This window comes from Danio aesculapii, chromosome 1 (genome assembly GCF_903798145.1).
Source record: "Danio aesculapii chromosome 1, fDanAes4.1, whole genome shotgun sequence".
Classification (NCBI taxonomy): domain Eukaryota; kingdom Metazoa; phylum Chordata; class Actinopteri; order Cypriniformes; family Danionidae; genus Danio; species Danio aesculapii.
Genome location: NC_079435.1, coordinates 10,687,637 through 10,705,890, shown reverse-complemented (window position 1 = coordinate 10,705,890; position 18,254 = coordinate 10,687,637). Strand labels below are relative to the sequence as shown.

General features: G+C 34.7%; 1 protein-coding gene across 1 annotated transcript in view; it reads right to left on the bottom strand.

The window, feature by feature from the left end:
* gstcd (glutathione S-transferase, C-terminal domain containing) overlaps positions 1 to 18,254 on the bottom strand; it is a 106,933-nt gene that overhangs the window by 85,789 nt on the left and 2,890 nt on the right. The window contains exons 3-4 of the mRNA XM_056456570.1: positions 12,665 to 13,084; positions 344 to 592 (exon numbers count right to left, since the gene is read on the bottom strand). Coding sequence (XP_056312545.1) covers positions 344 to 592; positions 12,665 to 13,084 — 669 coding nt within the window. The remainder of the gene's footprint in view (positions 1 to 343; positions 593 to 12,664; positions 13,085 to 18,254) is intronic.

The following is an 18,254-nucleotide window of genomic DNA, read 5'->3' as shown; positions in this document are numbered from 1 at the left end:
CAGACAGCAGCGTAACACCAGCCTCCTTAAAGTATCGAGTGGCAGGGAGTCCCATCAGTTAAGAGCGAGTCAGAACGGCTGCTGTTCTGCCTCGCTGGAGTGCATAAATCCTTTATCATCACGGTTCAGGCCCCGCGGTGGCACACAGGGCTGCCGTAAAGGGACGGGTGTGCGGCACTGAACGTATTGAGAGCAGATCGCTGTTTAGGGATTATGCGAGTTCGCCACTGACAGGTTTAGTGGAGTGGCAAAGAGAAGCGCTTCTGTGTAATCTCCTTTCCGTGAGAGCGAAGATTTAGGGAATCAAATGAGAGAGAAATAGGAGAGAGTGAAATTCAATTACCTGCAGTTTGGTGAGAGTTGGCCTTGGGCCCCCGATGAAGGGCTCTTGCTTGGGTTTGGGATCCTCGCTGGCTTGTGGGGGGGCATCCCGCTGGGAAGTGCAAAGGTTGGTTGTACTGAGGTTTAGAAGGGCCATCCCACAGTCTTTTGCGGCTCTCAGTACACCAGAGAGCTCCTGTGTGCGCTGGTACCATCTCAACAACAAGGGCAGATGGGAAAGAGTGGAGGGAGAGTGAGTTCGGAGGGAGACCTGGAAGGGTTTAATCAGAGACGGGGTAGTTTTAATTTGAAGAGCCTCAAATAATACGTCAGAGTATAAAAATGACATATTAAATGACATGGAAATAAAATTAAGAGACCACTTTTTCACAACATCTAAAAAAAAAATGCCACATTGTTACTCTTTAGGTGAACAATGCATTTCAGTTAATCCACTAAAGAAAGCTTTTGTAATTTACAAATTAACTGTTATTGTGTCTTGTTATCTTCAAAACAAGATCTGACTATTGGCTTCTGTGTTTGGAGTGGCAGTTCTCCTCTGTTGACCTCAGTTTGACAATTAAGTCGTGAAAAAACAGAAACAAACAAAAAAAAAAAAACAGACAAAATATTCTCAACCACGCCACTTATACTGTTAGTTTGCTATGAGGAAATGATGCGCAAAAAGAAAGCCCCGCCCCCTATTCAATTAGTTTCAGTTGGACTTCAGAAAGTACTTCAGTACTTTCTACTGGTGTCATTCCACTGTTATTACACATAACTAATTTTTCAGATTTTTGTGTTTTGTTTTATTTTTATGTTTGTATTGTTCAGGTTTTTTTCCACAAAATCTGGTTAGAGTCCAAGTTAACAGCTCCTTTATAAATATTATTCCCAGGACAGAAAAAAAAAACATGACGTGCTTAATAATCACCCCCCCTCGGTATGATAAATAATATAATAATTATAGGTGGGCATACATCTTTTTTTTTTAATCTAGAATAATCTCACTGTAATCTTGGAATAAATGTAGATTAATCTAGATTAAAATTGCTCAATTGAATTCTGCCGAAGGCATTCAGAATATGTGTGCTACCCAAATAATGACTAATATAAGTCTTTGAGAACGGGTTTCTCAAGCCAGGTGGCGCATTAGACCAGGGGCTCATCTCCCGTTTCCAAAATGCATCACAGACTGCTTAAGAAACTGTTCTACTATGATAATTGGTGATAAAAATAAATTATGTTTAATAAGATGTACTTGTGTTTACCAACTGTGATGCCAACAAATACCAACAAAGATGTACTTGTGTTTAAAACATGAATTTTGAACTGTAGGCCTGCATAAGCTCCAAACAGCAATTTTTGATCACTTTAATCTGACTAAAGTCATAACTGAACTAAACAGTAATGGAATTAAGATGTGAAGTATGCATATATTAGTGGCATTATTGAAGTACACACAGCGATCAAACTATTACCGTCATGTAGGACTTTTCGCCATATTTTCCGACAAGATCCACACACGCAGCTGTCAGTAAAGGACCACACACGTTATTAAATTCCATAACACTCTCACCAGTTCTTACTCCTTATTTGCGTCTAATACCCCAGTTTGTCATGGGGCCATGAATGAAATATTAATGAGTGAATGTGAAACTGTCGAACTACAGTTAAAGTCATCCAAAATTACAGGAAACTCTTACATGAAAGCACTTTACGTAAACACCTTTATTTTATTATTGTCTATTAAGGCAAATAACTAAATTACTGATGTCCATGTAAACGTAGTGAGTAGTGTCTTCGAAGTAAGTGAAAGATCCAGAAGGGCATCCTGCTGATTTGATTCAGAAGGGGACTTTTTTGTCAGACGGCTCACCAGTCAGGTATACATCCGTGCTAAAACATCAAGGTGAAAGTCACCATAGCTTGTGTAGAACAGACCCAGCTCCCAACCCAACTTTGAGAATAGATTAACGTTAATATTTTTTTATCGCGCGATAAGAGTCTTGTGTTAACGCAGCACGTTCACCCTGATAACGGCCCACCATTAATAATATTATACATATAGTCTAATATCATAATGCAGGCAGTTGACTTGTTTCTTACACATTTCATCCAAAGAATTTTGTTTTAATGTGATTATTTTTTACATTTGTAGCCTGTGAAATAACTGAAATAATTTAGCGGAGTGATATGGAACTGTAATGCAGTCAAAACCTCCCTGGAACTACTTCAGCTGTGGTTTATATGTTAAAAAAATAAATAAAACACATAGCTGAGAATGTCCATCAATATAAAAATGATTAAATATAATCTCAGATATTAAATTTTTCCATTAAATTCAGTCAAAGCTGAAATCAAAATCCAAAAAACAAATCTTTATGGCAAATGAACGACGCAGTGCGGGTTATATTGTGCTTCTGCAGAGTTTTGTAAAATAGTATAAATGGGTATTCAAAACTGCACACTGACAGCGAGACACAGCAACTTAAGTAACCCATCAAAGTGTTGTGCCCGATGAACCGAGATCAGCTGCGCCGCTTCTATCATCGCTCACAGCAGAGGAAAAGAGACAGGGAGAAAGGGATGAGGAGGACAGAAGGAGAGAGACATGCTAGACAGAGTGTGAAACTAGGAGGCACCGATGCGCTGCTGACCACTGAGAGAACGACAGGAGGAGAGAGAGCAGAATGAACAATGATGAAGAGAGAGAGAGAGAGAGAGAGAAAGAGAGAAGACTGGAGAGAAAGAGAAAGGGATGACAGACGCAAACAAGCTTCACCTCAAAAATGCACCACAGGGCGTCTGAAGGGACAAAGCGTCTGTGATGCGTTTTGCTTGCTTCAAAATATGTTTGTTGTGTGAAAGTCTGTTTCTGGAACTCATGCTAGTCCATTACACTGGGTTATGAGCAGTAACAGTGCTGAGTTGTCGGGAATTTAAAGGGGTGGTCCACTACGATATCATATTTTAAACTTTAGTTGATGTGTAATGTAGCTGTGTGAGCATAAACAACATCTCTGAATGTAATATGCTCAAAGTTCAATGCAAAGGGAGACATTGGCTTTCACGGAGTTAGCTTACAAAGCCTACAGCGAACGAAGTTTGGGGACTGCAAAAAATACATCCAGGCTAGTGAGATCACAAGCGCTTCAGGTTTCACGCATTCACCATGCACACTCACCCTGCGCAGTGAAGGGGTGTGGCCAGAGGCGTCGTAATGTTATAGCAGAGAAAGCTAAAATGCCGCAAACGCTGCTATTTCCACAGAGCTTCTTCTGTTTCTGTATTTGGGCTTCCAAAGGACACGACACAAAGAGAGAAGTGCTTACAGTTTAATTTTAATTTTGTTTCAGAGTATTATAAAAAAATATATAGCTAGCATTTGACAAAGGACAGCTTCCAGAATCTCTCCAAGTTCAGTGCTGGATTCGGTTAAAACTCCTCCAACCGACAAAGCTGTGGATTGTGAGCCACAACCTGTAAGTATTTTTATTTGTTAAACTTGATCTATTAAATGCACAGTTTCTAGTATTAACGGTATGTCATAGCGAGGACGTAAACAAGGACGTAAACAACAGGAAATGCTGTTTGGCACCGTTAACAATTTGGCTACAAATTCATATTTATCAGTCAAACCCCTGTAAACACCCACAATCTTCACCAGCGCTGCAGTGTCTCTCTATGCTTATAAGCCGAATATAAATGAAAAACACTTGTCAGGTATTATTTTAGAGAGCAGGCGTAAGGTTCAGCTGTCTGATCTATATTTTATGTCTGATTCAGGCAAACCAAAGAGCAGCTAACTGATATGGCTGCTTACACAGTGCAAAAGCGCATACTTGTAGGGGCGTGACGTGGTGACGTGGAGCCAATCCGTGAATCACAGCACATTATGTTAGCTGACCAATCAGAGCCTCTTGAGGGCGGGCCTTTTGGAGGAACTAGGAAATGTGACAGTCGTTTTCATGTTTGCTGAGTAGCTGTATATAGTCAAAATAAGAAAAAAAATCATTTGATTTTCTACAAGTGAAGCATGAGCACACATTTATGTGCGTCTTATAAACCCAACCAAACCTTAAAAATACACTGTGGACCACCCCTTTCAAATGTGAATGCTATTCCAGCAGGAGCATTTGATTAACCTTCATTTATAGAGACAGTTCACTCAAAATTCTAAATTCTGCCATCATTTACTCATCCTTCACTTGCTCCAAACCTATTGAGATGACTTCCATTGAATTTCTACAATTGATGTCAATGGCTGCTTTTTTCTAACTTTCTTCAGAATATCTTGTTTTGTTCAACAGAAGAAATATATTTAGTGTAGAACCACTTGAGGCTGAGTAGATGGTGAGGACATTTTTCATCTGAGGGTGAACTTTCACTTTAAAAGGACAGGTGTATGTGACGTTTCAGCTCACAATACCACACAAATAATGTTTTATAACTCTTGAAACTGTCCCTTTTAGGCTTTCATCACAACCGTGTCGTGTCTTTTTAAAATAAAATGATATTTTGCACTTTTTGAAAGAGGGTGGAGCTATAAACACTTGTGTGTCAGCATAGCAGCAGATTCAAAACTATAATGGCAGACGGCTGCTTCTCACTCAGGGCTGTCTATGCTAATAAGGAAGAGATGGTCACTAATGGGCGGGGCTTTCCCCCTCTGATGACACCAATCAATCAATCAATCGAAGTGTTTCAACAGATGGTTTTTATCAAGTGAGATCATAATCCATTATAAAAAGGTGATGAAAAAGCAATAAAAAGTGAAAAATGCTAAAAATTAACAAGTAACTATTGACTTCCATAGTAATAATAACTTGTTTTCCTGTACTAACATTTTTCTAAATTTCCTATTTTGTGTTCAACAGAAAAATAGAAACTTGAACAGTTTCGGAACCAATTGAGGATGAGAAAATAGTGAGTACATTTTAATTTTTGGGTGAACTATCCCTTTAACGTTCTATTGAAGAAATCCGTTTCTCACCAGAACGTGAATAAATGATCAGCATATATTCAGTTTTGGGTAACTATCACTTTAAAGGATTATCACTCAAATCAAGAGAAAAATTAATATTAATTTTCATATGATTGATTCTGATTGGGGCGGCACAGTCGCTCAGTGGTTAGTCCCAGCTAGGCCAGTTGACATTTCTGTGTGGAGTTTGCATGTTCTCCCTGTGTTGGTGTGGGTTTCCCCTACAGTCCACAGACATGCTCTTTAGGTGAATTGAATAAACTAAATTGGCCGTAGAGGGCATCCTCTCCGTAAAACATATACCGCAATATATGGCAGTTCATTCCGCTGTGGCGACTTCTGAAATAGAGATTAAGCCAAAGGAAAATGAATGAATGATTCTGATTGGCTGTCAATATTGTTTTAATCATTCATCAGCTGAAAATAACTTCCATTGATCATATAATCAGTATGATTATAATTGCTACCAGATTGGTGATATATTCACTAATAATCCCAATGATTATAAACTTTAGAACCGTTTCAGTCACGGTCCTTGGTGCAAATAGTCCAGAAAAAGCTTGAGCACTTAAAGAGGCAGAAATGTCATTTGTCAATTTATTTTATTAGCATCCACACCGGCAGACTTTATTAAATCAACTGCCACAGATTCGAGAGTAATAGTCTAACAAATACCAGTGTCAGGCTGTGTCAAGCTCTTCATGTGAACGAGTTCAGGGACATCGCAGCGCAATGAATCTGATTCACAGTCCCACGCAACAACGATCCATTTCAATTGGAACAGAAACCACGGGCCTTACTTAAAGTGATGGTTCAACCAAACTGAAAATGTTATCACTTTTTACAAACCTGTTTGACTTTCTTTCTTCTGTTAAACGCAAAAGAGTATATTTTGAAGAATGTAACCATTGACTTCTATAGTATTTGTTTATCCTACTATGGAAGTCAATGGTTACAGATTTTCAGCTTTCTTCAAAATATCTTCTTTTCTGTTCTACAGAAGATACTCAAAGTACGGCTCAACAATGTATTGTTTCAGTATTAATATAGCAATGTGCACATCTGCAAAAGTCACACTGCAGAAAGTGCAATAGTTGCACCGAAGCAACAGCCGACAGAGGATTCCGTTTGGTCTTAAAGCCTTTTTCGATGGATTATTTTCATTACTTATGATGGCATAGCAGTCAAAATAGGACGAATGAGCTCATGTATGGGACAAATTCTGGACATTTGTCAGTGAGGGTGGGTCTTTCGAACCCCCCTGGCTAAAGTCTGAAAAGTTAGAACATGTTTTATGCTTATAGTAAACGTGTTTTTAATAGAATTGTGGCTGTAAAAAGCGCATCTACAGGTGTTTCGGGCACAGGTCAGACTTTCTCCAGGTCATAATTTAATTTATTTATATTAATTTTGTCTAAAAAAATGATTAGACCTGTCCAGTTTAATCTGAAATGCATCACAGATCACCTTCTGAAGTGGTTTGAGCGATCGGATATCTGATCAGAATAAAACGAATGAAGTGAGCAAACAGCCTAATAAACACATATTGAATATAAATATATTATATGAATTTTATAATAAATATATTATATAATATTAAATTACATAAAATAATTGAAAGGACAAATGCTCGACGTTTTGGCCATGGGGGTGGTTAGTAGCAAGTAACATGCTATTAGGTTATGTGACCGCTAGATGGCGATCTTGGATAATAAGAAGCTTGCCACCACTCGGGCTCACTTTCTGTTCTAATGTCCCGCATCTGTATTTAATTATATTAATCTGTCTCCATATTCTACTGCATCCCAGAATATTAAACAGCACCAAAAATGTAAAAATATATTATTCAATATATTTAATATGTTTTTGTCCACAGCCGACCGCAACTCGCCGTGACGGAAATTCCCGAGTCTGTGTACTCCAATGAGGTGTGCGCTCTTCAGCGCTCACCATGACAACGAGACTCACAGTAGTGACGTCGCATTGCAAACATTTGCATCTGCATTCCTTTAAAGCTCGTCGGTTCTCTGTCGGTCTTGTCAGTTCGCTCGGTGTTGCTGTTTGTACTTGACCAAGGTGAGTTCAATACCTGACGGTACGAGTGGAGCCACGCCAATCTCACGAAGTCCGCTTCGTGAAGCTTCACTCGGGCCCGTCTGTGCTGTAGTTCCTTGCGGTTTGCGTACATAAACGCAATATCGCGAAGAATATTACGTGTTTGTTGCTCGAAATGTGCCGCCGAGCAACATTCCAGTGCACACTGGCACGGACTGGCGCCCGGTTAGCTCGTGCACTCCCTGGGGCGAGGCGGCTTGTGAACCCTAGGCAGGGATCAATACAAGCCGTGAGGACCCTCAGGGAAACACGGGAGGCCGGCAGTGGGACCCCGCTGCGAGGGTTATGGTGGGTGGGAGCAGCGAGGCCCACTCATCGTCTATTTTAAACTATAGTTTCAAACTTTAGTTTACTATAGTTTAAAATAGAAACCATGGTAACTGTAATGTTTTAACTCTATGTCTAGCTGTTGTAATGTTTTGCTTTGTTTTTCAGAGTTGTTAAGCAAAGAAGGACTATTGAAGACAACCGTTGAAGACAACCGCGGGTTATATTCATGAGCGCGCGCATTATAATGTTTCCGTGCTGTTTTCCGAAAGTTTATCCTGTTTAGATAAGTTTGCAGGTCAAACAAAATAAACTATACTCTTTCTAAACACCTGTCTCGTGTTTTATTTGTCCTCTACAGCAATACACTGTCATATAAGTCTGTTGAATGCATTTGTATGCAACATGGTTTGACAAAGTAGTCTAACAAATAAATAGTTGTTATAATTGTACCTTCATTAGTCAACATGTAATGTAGGTAATAAAAAGCTAATCAAAGATGTCCTAAGACATAATGGTAATGTTATGGTTGTTACATAACTGTATTTATTTTTATTCTGTATGTTAAAAACCAGCAGAATATACTATATATTTAACATTTCATGAACTTACTGTTATTCAAACATTTGCTTAATAAAAATGTCCTAAGACAAGAATGGGTATTGTTTTGGTTTTATGTCAAACTACTGTAGGTTTTAGGTTGACTACAACAGGTTTCTATATCATAATATTGGTAGTCAGAGTTATTTCAATGACCCAAATCAAGTAAAATGTCTTTTAATCAAGTACTTTTAGCATGCAAAAGTCAAATTTAAGTATATAAAATAAATTTTCCAACAACACAATTTTGTCTTGTTCTGTGAAAATGACCAGTGGGTGGTGAGGAAAAAAGTTAACGTCAAGTTATATATATATATATATATATATATATATATATATATATATATATATATATATATATATATATATATATATATATAAGAAGTTGAAGAAGTTATCACAATATTTAGCCATAATGCATTTTTCTACACATTTCCATTAGACTTTTTTTCTAAATCTACAATTGGTAAATTGCTCCCAGGTCAATCTTGACTTGGTCTAATAAAGGTGAGGTGTATCTGAAGGGAGATTGTCCTACATTCACATTTCTACTTTTGTTTTGGGTTTTTCTTTGTCCTTAGTAGTGTCGTCTTTTCCTTTCTGTATCACAATGACATGATCTGGCAACAAATTACAGTACAAACAGCAAAAAAATTAATAAAATTAGCCACAGTTTACATCAGAACATCGCTAAAGAGTACACTGTTATACTGACAACATGACTAGGCCCACACGGAATCTACGTGCGCAGAATTCCACAGATTCTTAGCCAATCATTGATTCTGTTTATTTACTTGTGTAAATGTGTGTCAATCTATAGTTATTCAGTTTTTAAATTATTTACAATAATATTATTGACTAATATGAAAATATTCATATGAATTATTTGCAATGCAGTTTGTACAGTAATATTGTCTGTCTTTTAGTAGAGATATTATATGAGAGACTTGCTTTGTTTACCAAATAAAGAGGATCTAATTAGATTTGCATTGTAAACATTAAATAAAAGTTAAAAAGGTATTACTTTTTATTTAATATAATAAGGTTTTAGTTATGATACTCCCAAAATAATTCAGCATAAATCCGCAGATTTTAAACACAATTCTGTGCAGAAATAGCAAAAAATGTCTATAGATTCGGTCTGGCCCTAAACATGACGGACTGTCTTATCCGTACACAATGACACAGGGACTTGTCATTCTGATGCCACTGACATGTTCATTGAGAGATGAACTAAGGATTTTAGGCAAGAGACTGGACAGTCACTATTTCAAATGTATGACTTTTTAAGTCTTTTTTAAAACCATTGTGAATTAAATTTCAGTCTTACACAGGACTTCATGCTAAGAATGTTTTAATTTAATTTATTTTATTTTATTTTAATAACATACAATTTAATATCAACCTCACCTCAAAGAGCCTGGTGGACAGCATGTTTTCAGCACAAGTCTATTGGTTTAATTTTGGAGATCATCCTCAATGTTCAGTTGTGGCCTGTATTTATTTTCAATGTATTTGATTACCATAAAGGAGTGACAAAGTTTAACCTGGTGCTATAAAATCAGTCTGTGTTGTTAATCTAATGTACTAATCTAATACGCGATCCTATGAAAAAATTTAAAGGCTGAGGTCTTTTTATTTGCATGTTGTTGCTTTTTATGTAACTATTAACTACTATTTTTAGTTTCTGTGGGTTATGGATAAAATATTAATTAATTATTAATATAAGATTTAAATACTGCATTTTAGTGATTTTTTTAACTGGATTAACTAGTCAGATGTCATCATAACCACACGTTAATGATGTACTAAAATATTTCCCTAAAAAATTGCAATACGATTTTTTTAAACAAGACTAATTTTTAAAACACAAATTTATTACAGCATATATCATTAGGATAAAATAGCAATCTATTAAAGTTTTAAAGTAAAAAACTGTAGCCTACTGTCATTTATTAGACAAAAAACAAACACATTCAACCAACACATTTAACTGTCCTCAGTCACAATTTGGCCATTTCAATAAAAAAATACTAATTAAAACTATTCTAAATCTTGGACCTCATTTTTATTTCAGAAATAAGGTCCAAGATTTAGAATAGTTACCTGTAAAATGTTTTCTCTTTTTAAAAACAATACAGTAGTGAAAGAAGACTTCTCTTACATCAGATTATAGTCCCAAGACTCCTCTTGCCATTAAAGCCTTCGTCGAACATTTATTTTTAAAAGATAGTGTCAAAAATAGGGAAAGGGAGGTCATGTACTGGACAAGTCAATAAACATACAGGACGTCCCGGCTAATGTGGCCAGTTAGCCTAGAACCTCATGGATAAGGACAGATTCTCATCTGTTAGGAAGTACTTAACTTTAGCCTTACCCTGTTTGGCAGTCTTTGTGAACATATGTTCAATATTTTGCGATAATGACGCCGTTGCCTGCCTTTTCTGCCTCTCTTGCTTTTTTCGACCCATAGCGTTACTCTGTATGAACAAAGAGTATAGTTCTAAGCTCTTTGGTATGGATGTCACATCAAAGATTCAAATATGACCACTCAGTGGGTTATGTCACATGACTCGCGGCTTTGAGGCTCTATGGGCCATAGTTATTTAAAATGACACTTTATTACAATATATGTTAAATATAAATATAATTATATGAATTGTATAATAAATATATTATATAATATTAAATTACATAAAATAATAAAAAGGATAAATTCTGGACCTTTTGGCCGAGGGAGGTAGTTCGTTCGAACCACCCGAACCCCCCCTGGCTACGGGCATGCATTTTCTGAAGCTTTGAATGCACCATGCGCATTTATAAATGAATGCCGCAATAGACACCTGACTTTTCATTTAATAAACACTTTATTCGCGATGCACACTCTGCCAATTTTTAGTTAAGTAATTTTAGGTTATATGTTTACATACGACTTGCAGAAAAAAGATAAAATATATATTTCAAATTGCATGATGCATTTAGCAGGCCTAAATAAGCTTTTTGCATCAGGCGTTTACACACAAATTAAAGAGTTTAAAAGTTTACTAACATTTAATGTTCCTTTAAAATTACTTTTGGTGCAATAAATAATCCTGAATAATTAAAAGTGTTAAAATAATCTTTAAATGTTTTTATAACAATGAAATTTAATTAGTAAACAATAAAAGCATTAACTTGCCAAGAAATGCTCCACTTTACCACATTAAAATAATGCCCCCACTCATGCAATACTGGAACCATGTCTATATAACCATGGAAATATATGTACACACAATAACACCAAAGTTGCGTATTTGTAAAATAAAGAAAATAAACAAGATGCGCTTTCTCTCATGCAGCCTCCATGAAAGAACGCGTCGCAGCAATGAACTGGCTACTTGACGAAAAGAAATGAAAAAAATAAATAAAAATAAAAATTCGCATGATCTGACATAGTGACTTTCGTAACCGACAATAAAAATCGTGTAATCTGACCGGGCTTTAGTCAGAATTCTTCATAAAAAAAAAAAAAAAAACATTTTTACTTTTATACGTTTAAGTTGCATTAAGTGGTTTTGGGTTAACCTTCTGTTTAAACCATTATTTTATTTCTAATTGTTTTTATTCAAATTTAATAAGAGGTTTAAAGTTAATGCAAGATGTTACACATAAACACAGTTAAAGTCTAAATTATTACCCCCGATGTGAATTCTTTTTTCTTTTTTAAATATTTCCCAAATGATGTTTAACAGAACAAGCAATCTACAGATCAAACCATCATTATACAAGGACTTGCCCAATAACCCTAACTTGCCTAATTAACCTAGTTAAGCCTTTAAATGTCACTTAAAATCACAATACTAGTATCTTGAAAAATATCTAGTCAAATATTATTTATTGTCATTATGGCAAAGACAAAAGAAATCAGTTATTAGAAATGAGTTATTAAAACTATTAAATTTAGAAATTAGAAGTTTAGAAATGTGTTGAAAAAAATCTTCTTTCCGTTAAACAGAAATTGGGGGAACAAATTCAGGGGGGCTAACTCAGGAAGGCTAATGATTCTGACTTCAACTGTATATTGGGAAAAAAATAATTATTGCAATGTCAGATTTTTGTGCAGCCCAAACATAACAGCTTGGAAACGGAGTCATCGTCATTAACTTTCCTTTTTGGGTGAACTTTCCCTTTAAAGCAGAATCACCTTGAAGTCAGAGAAGTCAAAAAGGCATGAGGGACTTCTCTATTTGACAGAACTTGAAAGCACCAGTGAGGCTCAAATGAAAGGTCTGTTAAGGTCTGCTAAAACAACTGAGCAAAGGGTTTTTTTCTCAGTGGGCAATAGTGATTTATACATAATGAGATGAAAACTGCATTCGATTAGTTTGTTTTTACCAGGTATTGATGAATGCAGGGCAGCAGGACGACGTCGGTCAGAGTGAAATACAGGCCTTCAGCAAACACATGCTCCAGCTCTGGCAGATCTGTGCTCTTGACTTTCCTGATGTCCGAGCACTCTCTGCTGGACGGAGGACAAAGAGCATCTGCAGAGAGCCTCGCAAGGGCAGCACTGAGCTCAACGTTTGGATGGGGTTCGTTTTTGGCATCTTTTAGTTGAGAATCGCTCTTCTTCTGCTGTTGTAGCTTCTGCCGGCGTATCTTGTCATCGTTGTGAACTTTGACAGGTTCCCCTAACCTCTTTTCCAAATTTATAACCGCAGGAGGAAGTCGATACGTCTCGTCTTCAGGGTTTTGTAAGTGTTTTTCTACTGCAGAGGGAATTTCCAGCTCACAAAGTCTGGTCCACTGACTAACCTGGGGAACACAATGGTTGTAATTTAGTTATTAAATGCACAGATAAATATGATACAATATGAAAACATAAAATATGAACAATAAATGGCAGATATTACAAATCTGTATTAGTTTATTAAAGTGATAGATCACCCAAAACTGAAAAAAAAATCATTATTTAATTAACTTTTGCTTGTTCCAAACCTGTTTGACTTTCTTTCATCTGTTGAACACAAAAGAAGATATTTTGAAGAATGCTAAAATTATGAAAACCATCGACTTCCATAGTGGAAGTCAATGGTTACAGGTTTTCAGCTTTCCTCAAGATATCTTCTTTTGTCTTCAGTAGAATAAACAAACTTGTAAATGTTTATAACAAGTAAAAGTTGAGTAAATAATAGTGAGTAAATTTTCAGTTTTGGGTGAACTATCACTTTAAACTAACTAGAAACGCATCTTTAATGAACAATTATCTAGTATTGAAAAGCTAAAAATTATTTGTTTTATTATTTACATGTTGTGGTCTAATAAGTGAACAATAAATGGCATCTTTGTAAATCCGAATTAGTTTATTAAAGGGATAGTTCACCCAAAACTAAAAAAAAGTCATTGTTTACTTACCTTTTACTTGTACCAAACCCGTTTGACTTTCTTCTGTTGAACACAAAAGAAGATATTTTGAAGAATGCTGAAAATCTGTAACCACTAACTTCCATAGTTGGAAATACACAAAAACTATGGAAGTCAATGGTTACAGGTTTTCAGCTTTACTCAAGATACTCAAGATTCAACAGAAGAAAGAAATTCATACAATTTCGGAACAAGTAAAGTGTGAGTAAATACTAGTAAGTTTTCAGTTTTGAGTGAACGATTACTGAACTAGAAACGCATCTTTATTGAACGTTTGTCTAGTATTGAAAAGCTGAAAATGATTTTTTTATTATTTACATGTTGTGGTCCATTTAGTGAACAATAAATAGCAGATATTACAAATCTATATTAGTGTATTAAGGGGATAATTCACCAGAAACTTGAAGAAAAAAGATCTAAAAAATGCTGAAAACCTGTAACTATTGACTTCAATATTAGGGGAAACAAATACTATGGAAGTCAATAGTTACAGGTTTTCAACTTTCCTCAAAATATCTGCCTTTTTGTTCAGTACACTGTCATATACTAGTTGAAAAGAGAAAATTTTTTAGTTTTATTATTTACATATTGCCGTCCAAGTGAACAATAAATGGCAGTCTATTTAAATTAGTGCTAGACAGTTGATACTTTAAAGCAAGCAAAACCAGTTCAGCGTTTAATATTTTGTTAAATATAAAACAATATTGAAACCTTTTTGTCCACTGATACACATTTTATAGAATTTTACAGTAATGTAGGTTTAATTTATCTGATTAGGAGCATTTTTTAAAATTTATTTTAGTTTTAAAGTTGTATAACCTTTAAGTTCTTTCGACTGTTCATCTAATACTTTTATTTGAATTTATGGATAGTAAACTATAGTCCACATTTGCTGTTATTCGTCTTCCTAATATCCGATTTGACTCATGAAGCATATTTGAAGCTGTTGTTGCGGGCTGACTGACAAATGACAAAACTTTCCTAAAAATGTTTTACTTCAGAAAAATGTACTTGCTTGAAGGCATTTTAAAGCCATACATTTTTAAATGACTGAAAGGGGTGTCTTGAGAAATCACACCTGTCCCAAAAAAAGCTCAAGGCTCTAAATTCAGCCCCAAAAAAGGTGCAACCTGAGCTTGTTTTTGCTCCGTTATGCCTTATAGCTACTATCTGAAAGCACTGAGCTCAATCATCAACATTTAAATATGCGACTCTCTGACACAGACTCCAACATTTAAGAGGTTACACCTGTCAAAACATGTCAACGTGTTTGTCACCCTTTGGGTACGTGATTAGTTCACGCTTGTGTCGCTGCAGCGGGACTTTAACCCCTTAACTGCCAATGGCTCACCTGCATGACATCTGCGATTACATTATTTAAACCATAATATCATAGTCTAAAGAAATATCGCCATTTGAAACGTTGCAATTAGCTAAGGCTGCGATGTGAAATATGTATTTAATTTCCCTCGCACAAAGCAAATGCTTGCATGGTGTCTGAGTGTGACAGCCTTACTAGCCAATTAAGTGAGCATACTTTCGTTCTGCCCAGTCATAATTGCGCAACCGAACTATGCAGAAAGTGCGGGCGAGTGGGATGATGGCATCTGTCGCTTCAGAAGCATTAATAATCAGGACATCGGTAATATGGGAATATTTTGGTTTCAAAGTCACACAAAATTTAAGTTTAATGTTTTGATAAGTTCATGTGTATTTGCCGTGCATTCACAGCTCGCAATGTAGTTATGTGCATCTTCTGTATGACTGACTATAAATGTACTATAAAAATATAATAATTTGTCATTTAACTTTCATAGGACAGTTATAAATAGATGCATTAGTTGCAGAATTTTAAAGTAGTTTAATGATTTAAATGCTTCTTATTAGATACGCCATTACATCATTCAATGCGACTATGCATGACTTTACAGAGAGCTTACGACCTACTAACTACGGTTTGCTTTAAGAGAAAGTTAACAAATTTAGTTACAAAGCCCCAAATGTGGAGTTTTCCTTCCAGTTTAAGAAAGAACTTACAAACCGCTGGTGCAACCCTACCCAGGAGATAACTAATGCCATAATGCACTACCTCAATAAAGACGCAGTGCCTTTTAATGCAGTGGCCAAAGAGAAAAACTCATCTAAATGCAGGATATATACACTTCCGTCTCGCACTTATACCACAGCTGTACGTTTAACATCATGATATTTTGTGTAGCATTATTTTGTTTCAGACAATATAAGCTACAGAAAGGCTCTTATGAGCCATATTATTTTCCTGAGTCTTTTGTATTTTTATAATTATTATGTTTTTGTTTGTATAATAAGCTGCACTATCTCCCTAATTTGAGTTCAACTTGTTTACAGAAAGGTAAGGTCATTTTATTTGTTTACTGTTTGCTTTATAGAGAAAAATTATGGTTTCATTTCTGAATTTTTAAAAATTATTTGAATAAATGATTAGGTTAATATGTTTTCTGTTCCTTTTTTAACTAACACTCACTGCATTTTAGCAGTAAGAAGCTAAAATACAGATTATTGAGCTGAAGCTTGACTACAAAATTTAATCGCAAAACAAATCGAAAAATCGCAATATCTGTCAAAAAATAAATCAATCAATTAGATATTTTCCCCAAATCACACAGCCCTAAGAGCAACAGTAATTTATTCATTTGAAACATGATTTCAGACCATTATTTTACTACAACAACCAACAAGTAAAGTCTGAGAGTTTAAAAGATAACATCAATTATGTAATTTGATGGAAATAAATTAGACTGAAAATATTTTTAATGTAAAGAAAAATTATGAAGGCCTCTCAATTTTCTTGCCGGATATTTTTAGGTTTCTTTGTTAGTGGCTAAATTAAAATCAAATACCAACAACTGTCTGTATACTTTTGAATATGACGACTAATTCAGAAATTTTGTGAAAGGTATGACAAATTTAATTTATATCCCAATCACAGAAAACAGAGATGCCTTGTTTTATGGTCACTAATGGGGTCTTGATGCCATTTGGTGGTAAAGTTTGGCACTGCGCCTAAATTAATTTTTTGAGATATCAATTTTAAATTTGGAAAATACTTTAAGATTTTAGGCTTAGTACAACAGGTTTGTAATTTATATATATATATATATATATATATATATATATATATATATATATATATATATATATATATATATATATATAATATTATATTATATTACAAAAGTATATTTTTATAAAACTCATTTGAAACCTCATTAGTAAGAGGTTTGTTTACGAACAAAAAATACATATATTCACACACACACATATATATATATATATATATATTTTTTTTTTTTTTTTTTCATAAACAAACTTTTTACTAATGAGGTTTCAAATGAGTTTTATAAAAATATTTGCTTTATTATTTATGCAAATATTATGTTGAGGTCTAACAAGTAAACATAATTGGCAGATATTACAAATCTGTATTAGTTTATTAAAGGGATAGTTTACCAAAAAACTGAAAAAAGTCATTATTTACTTAACTTTTGCTTGTTCTAAACCTGTTTGACTTTCTTTTTCTTCTGTTGAACACAAAAGAAGATATTTTGAGAAATGTTAACAATCTGTAACCAGTGAACTCATATACATATACTAACAAATACTAAGAAAGTCAATGGTTTTCGGCTTTCCTCAAGATATCTTCTTTTTATTTTCAGCAGAAGAAAGAAACTCATAAGGGTTTGGAACAAGTAAAGGTTGAGTAAACAATAGTGAGTAATCTTCAGTTTTGGGTGGACGATTACTTTAAACGAACTAAAAACGCATCTTTATTGAACAACTGTCTAGTATTGCAAAGCTTAAAAAAAAAGTTTGCTTTATTATTTACATGTTGAGGTCTAATAAGTGAACAATAAATGGCTTATTTTGCAAATCCGTATTAGTTTATAAAAGGGATAGTTCACAAAAAAAACAGAATAAAAAATATGGGTCTATCTTTTGTTGAACACAAAAGAAGATATTTTGAAGAATGCTAAAAAAAATCTGTACCCATTGAAAGGTATGACGGTATTAAAAATTGAAAGGTATGACAAATATAATTTATATCATAATCACAGAAAACAGAGACGCCCTGTTTTATGGTCATCAATGGGGTCTTGATGTTATCTGGTGGTAAAGTTTGGCACTGCGCCTAAATTTATTTTTTGAGATATCAACTTTAAATTTGGAATGTAATTTGTTCAGACATTTGGCTTTGTACAACAGGTTTGTAAAATAAATATAAATATAAAAACACACATATATATATATATATATATACACACACATGTATTTTTTTGTTTGTAAACAAACTTCTTACTAATGAGGTTTCAAACGAGTGTAAAGCTTGAATTACTTTCAGAAAACTTTCATGCATCTGCTTTCATCTCAAATTAATATTTTCATTTTAAAGGGTGCACTTTTGGCATTTTTTTTGCAAAAGCATAACAATTTATTTTATTTCAATATTTAATTATATTTCCATTTATTAGTCATTTACAGTTATTATTTGTATTTTATTGAATTTTTTCACCTATTATTGTGC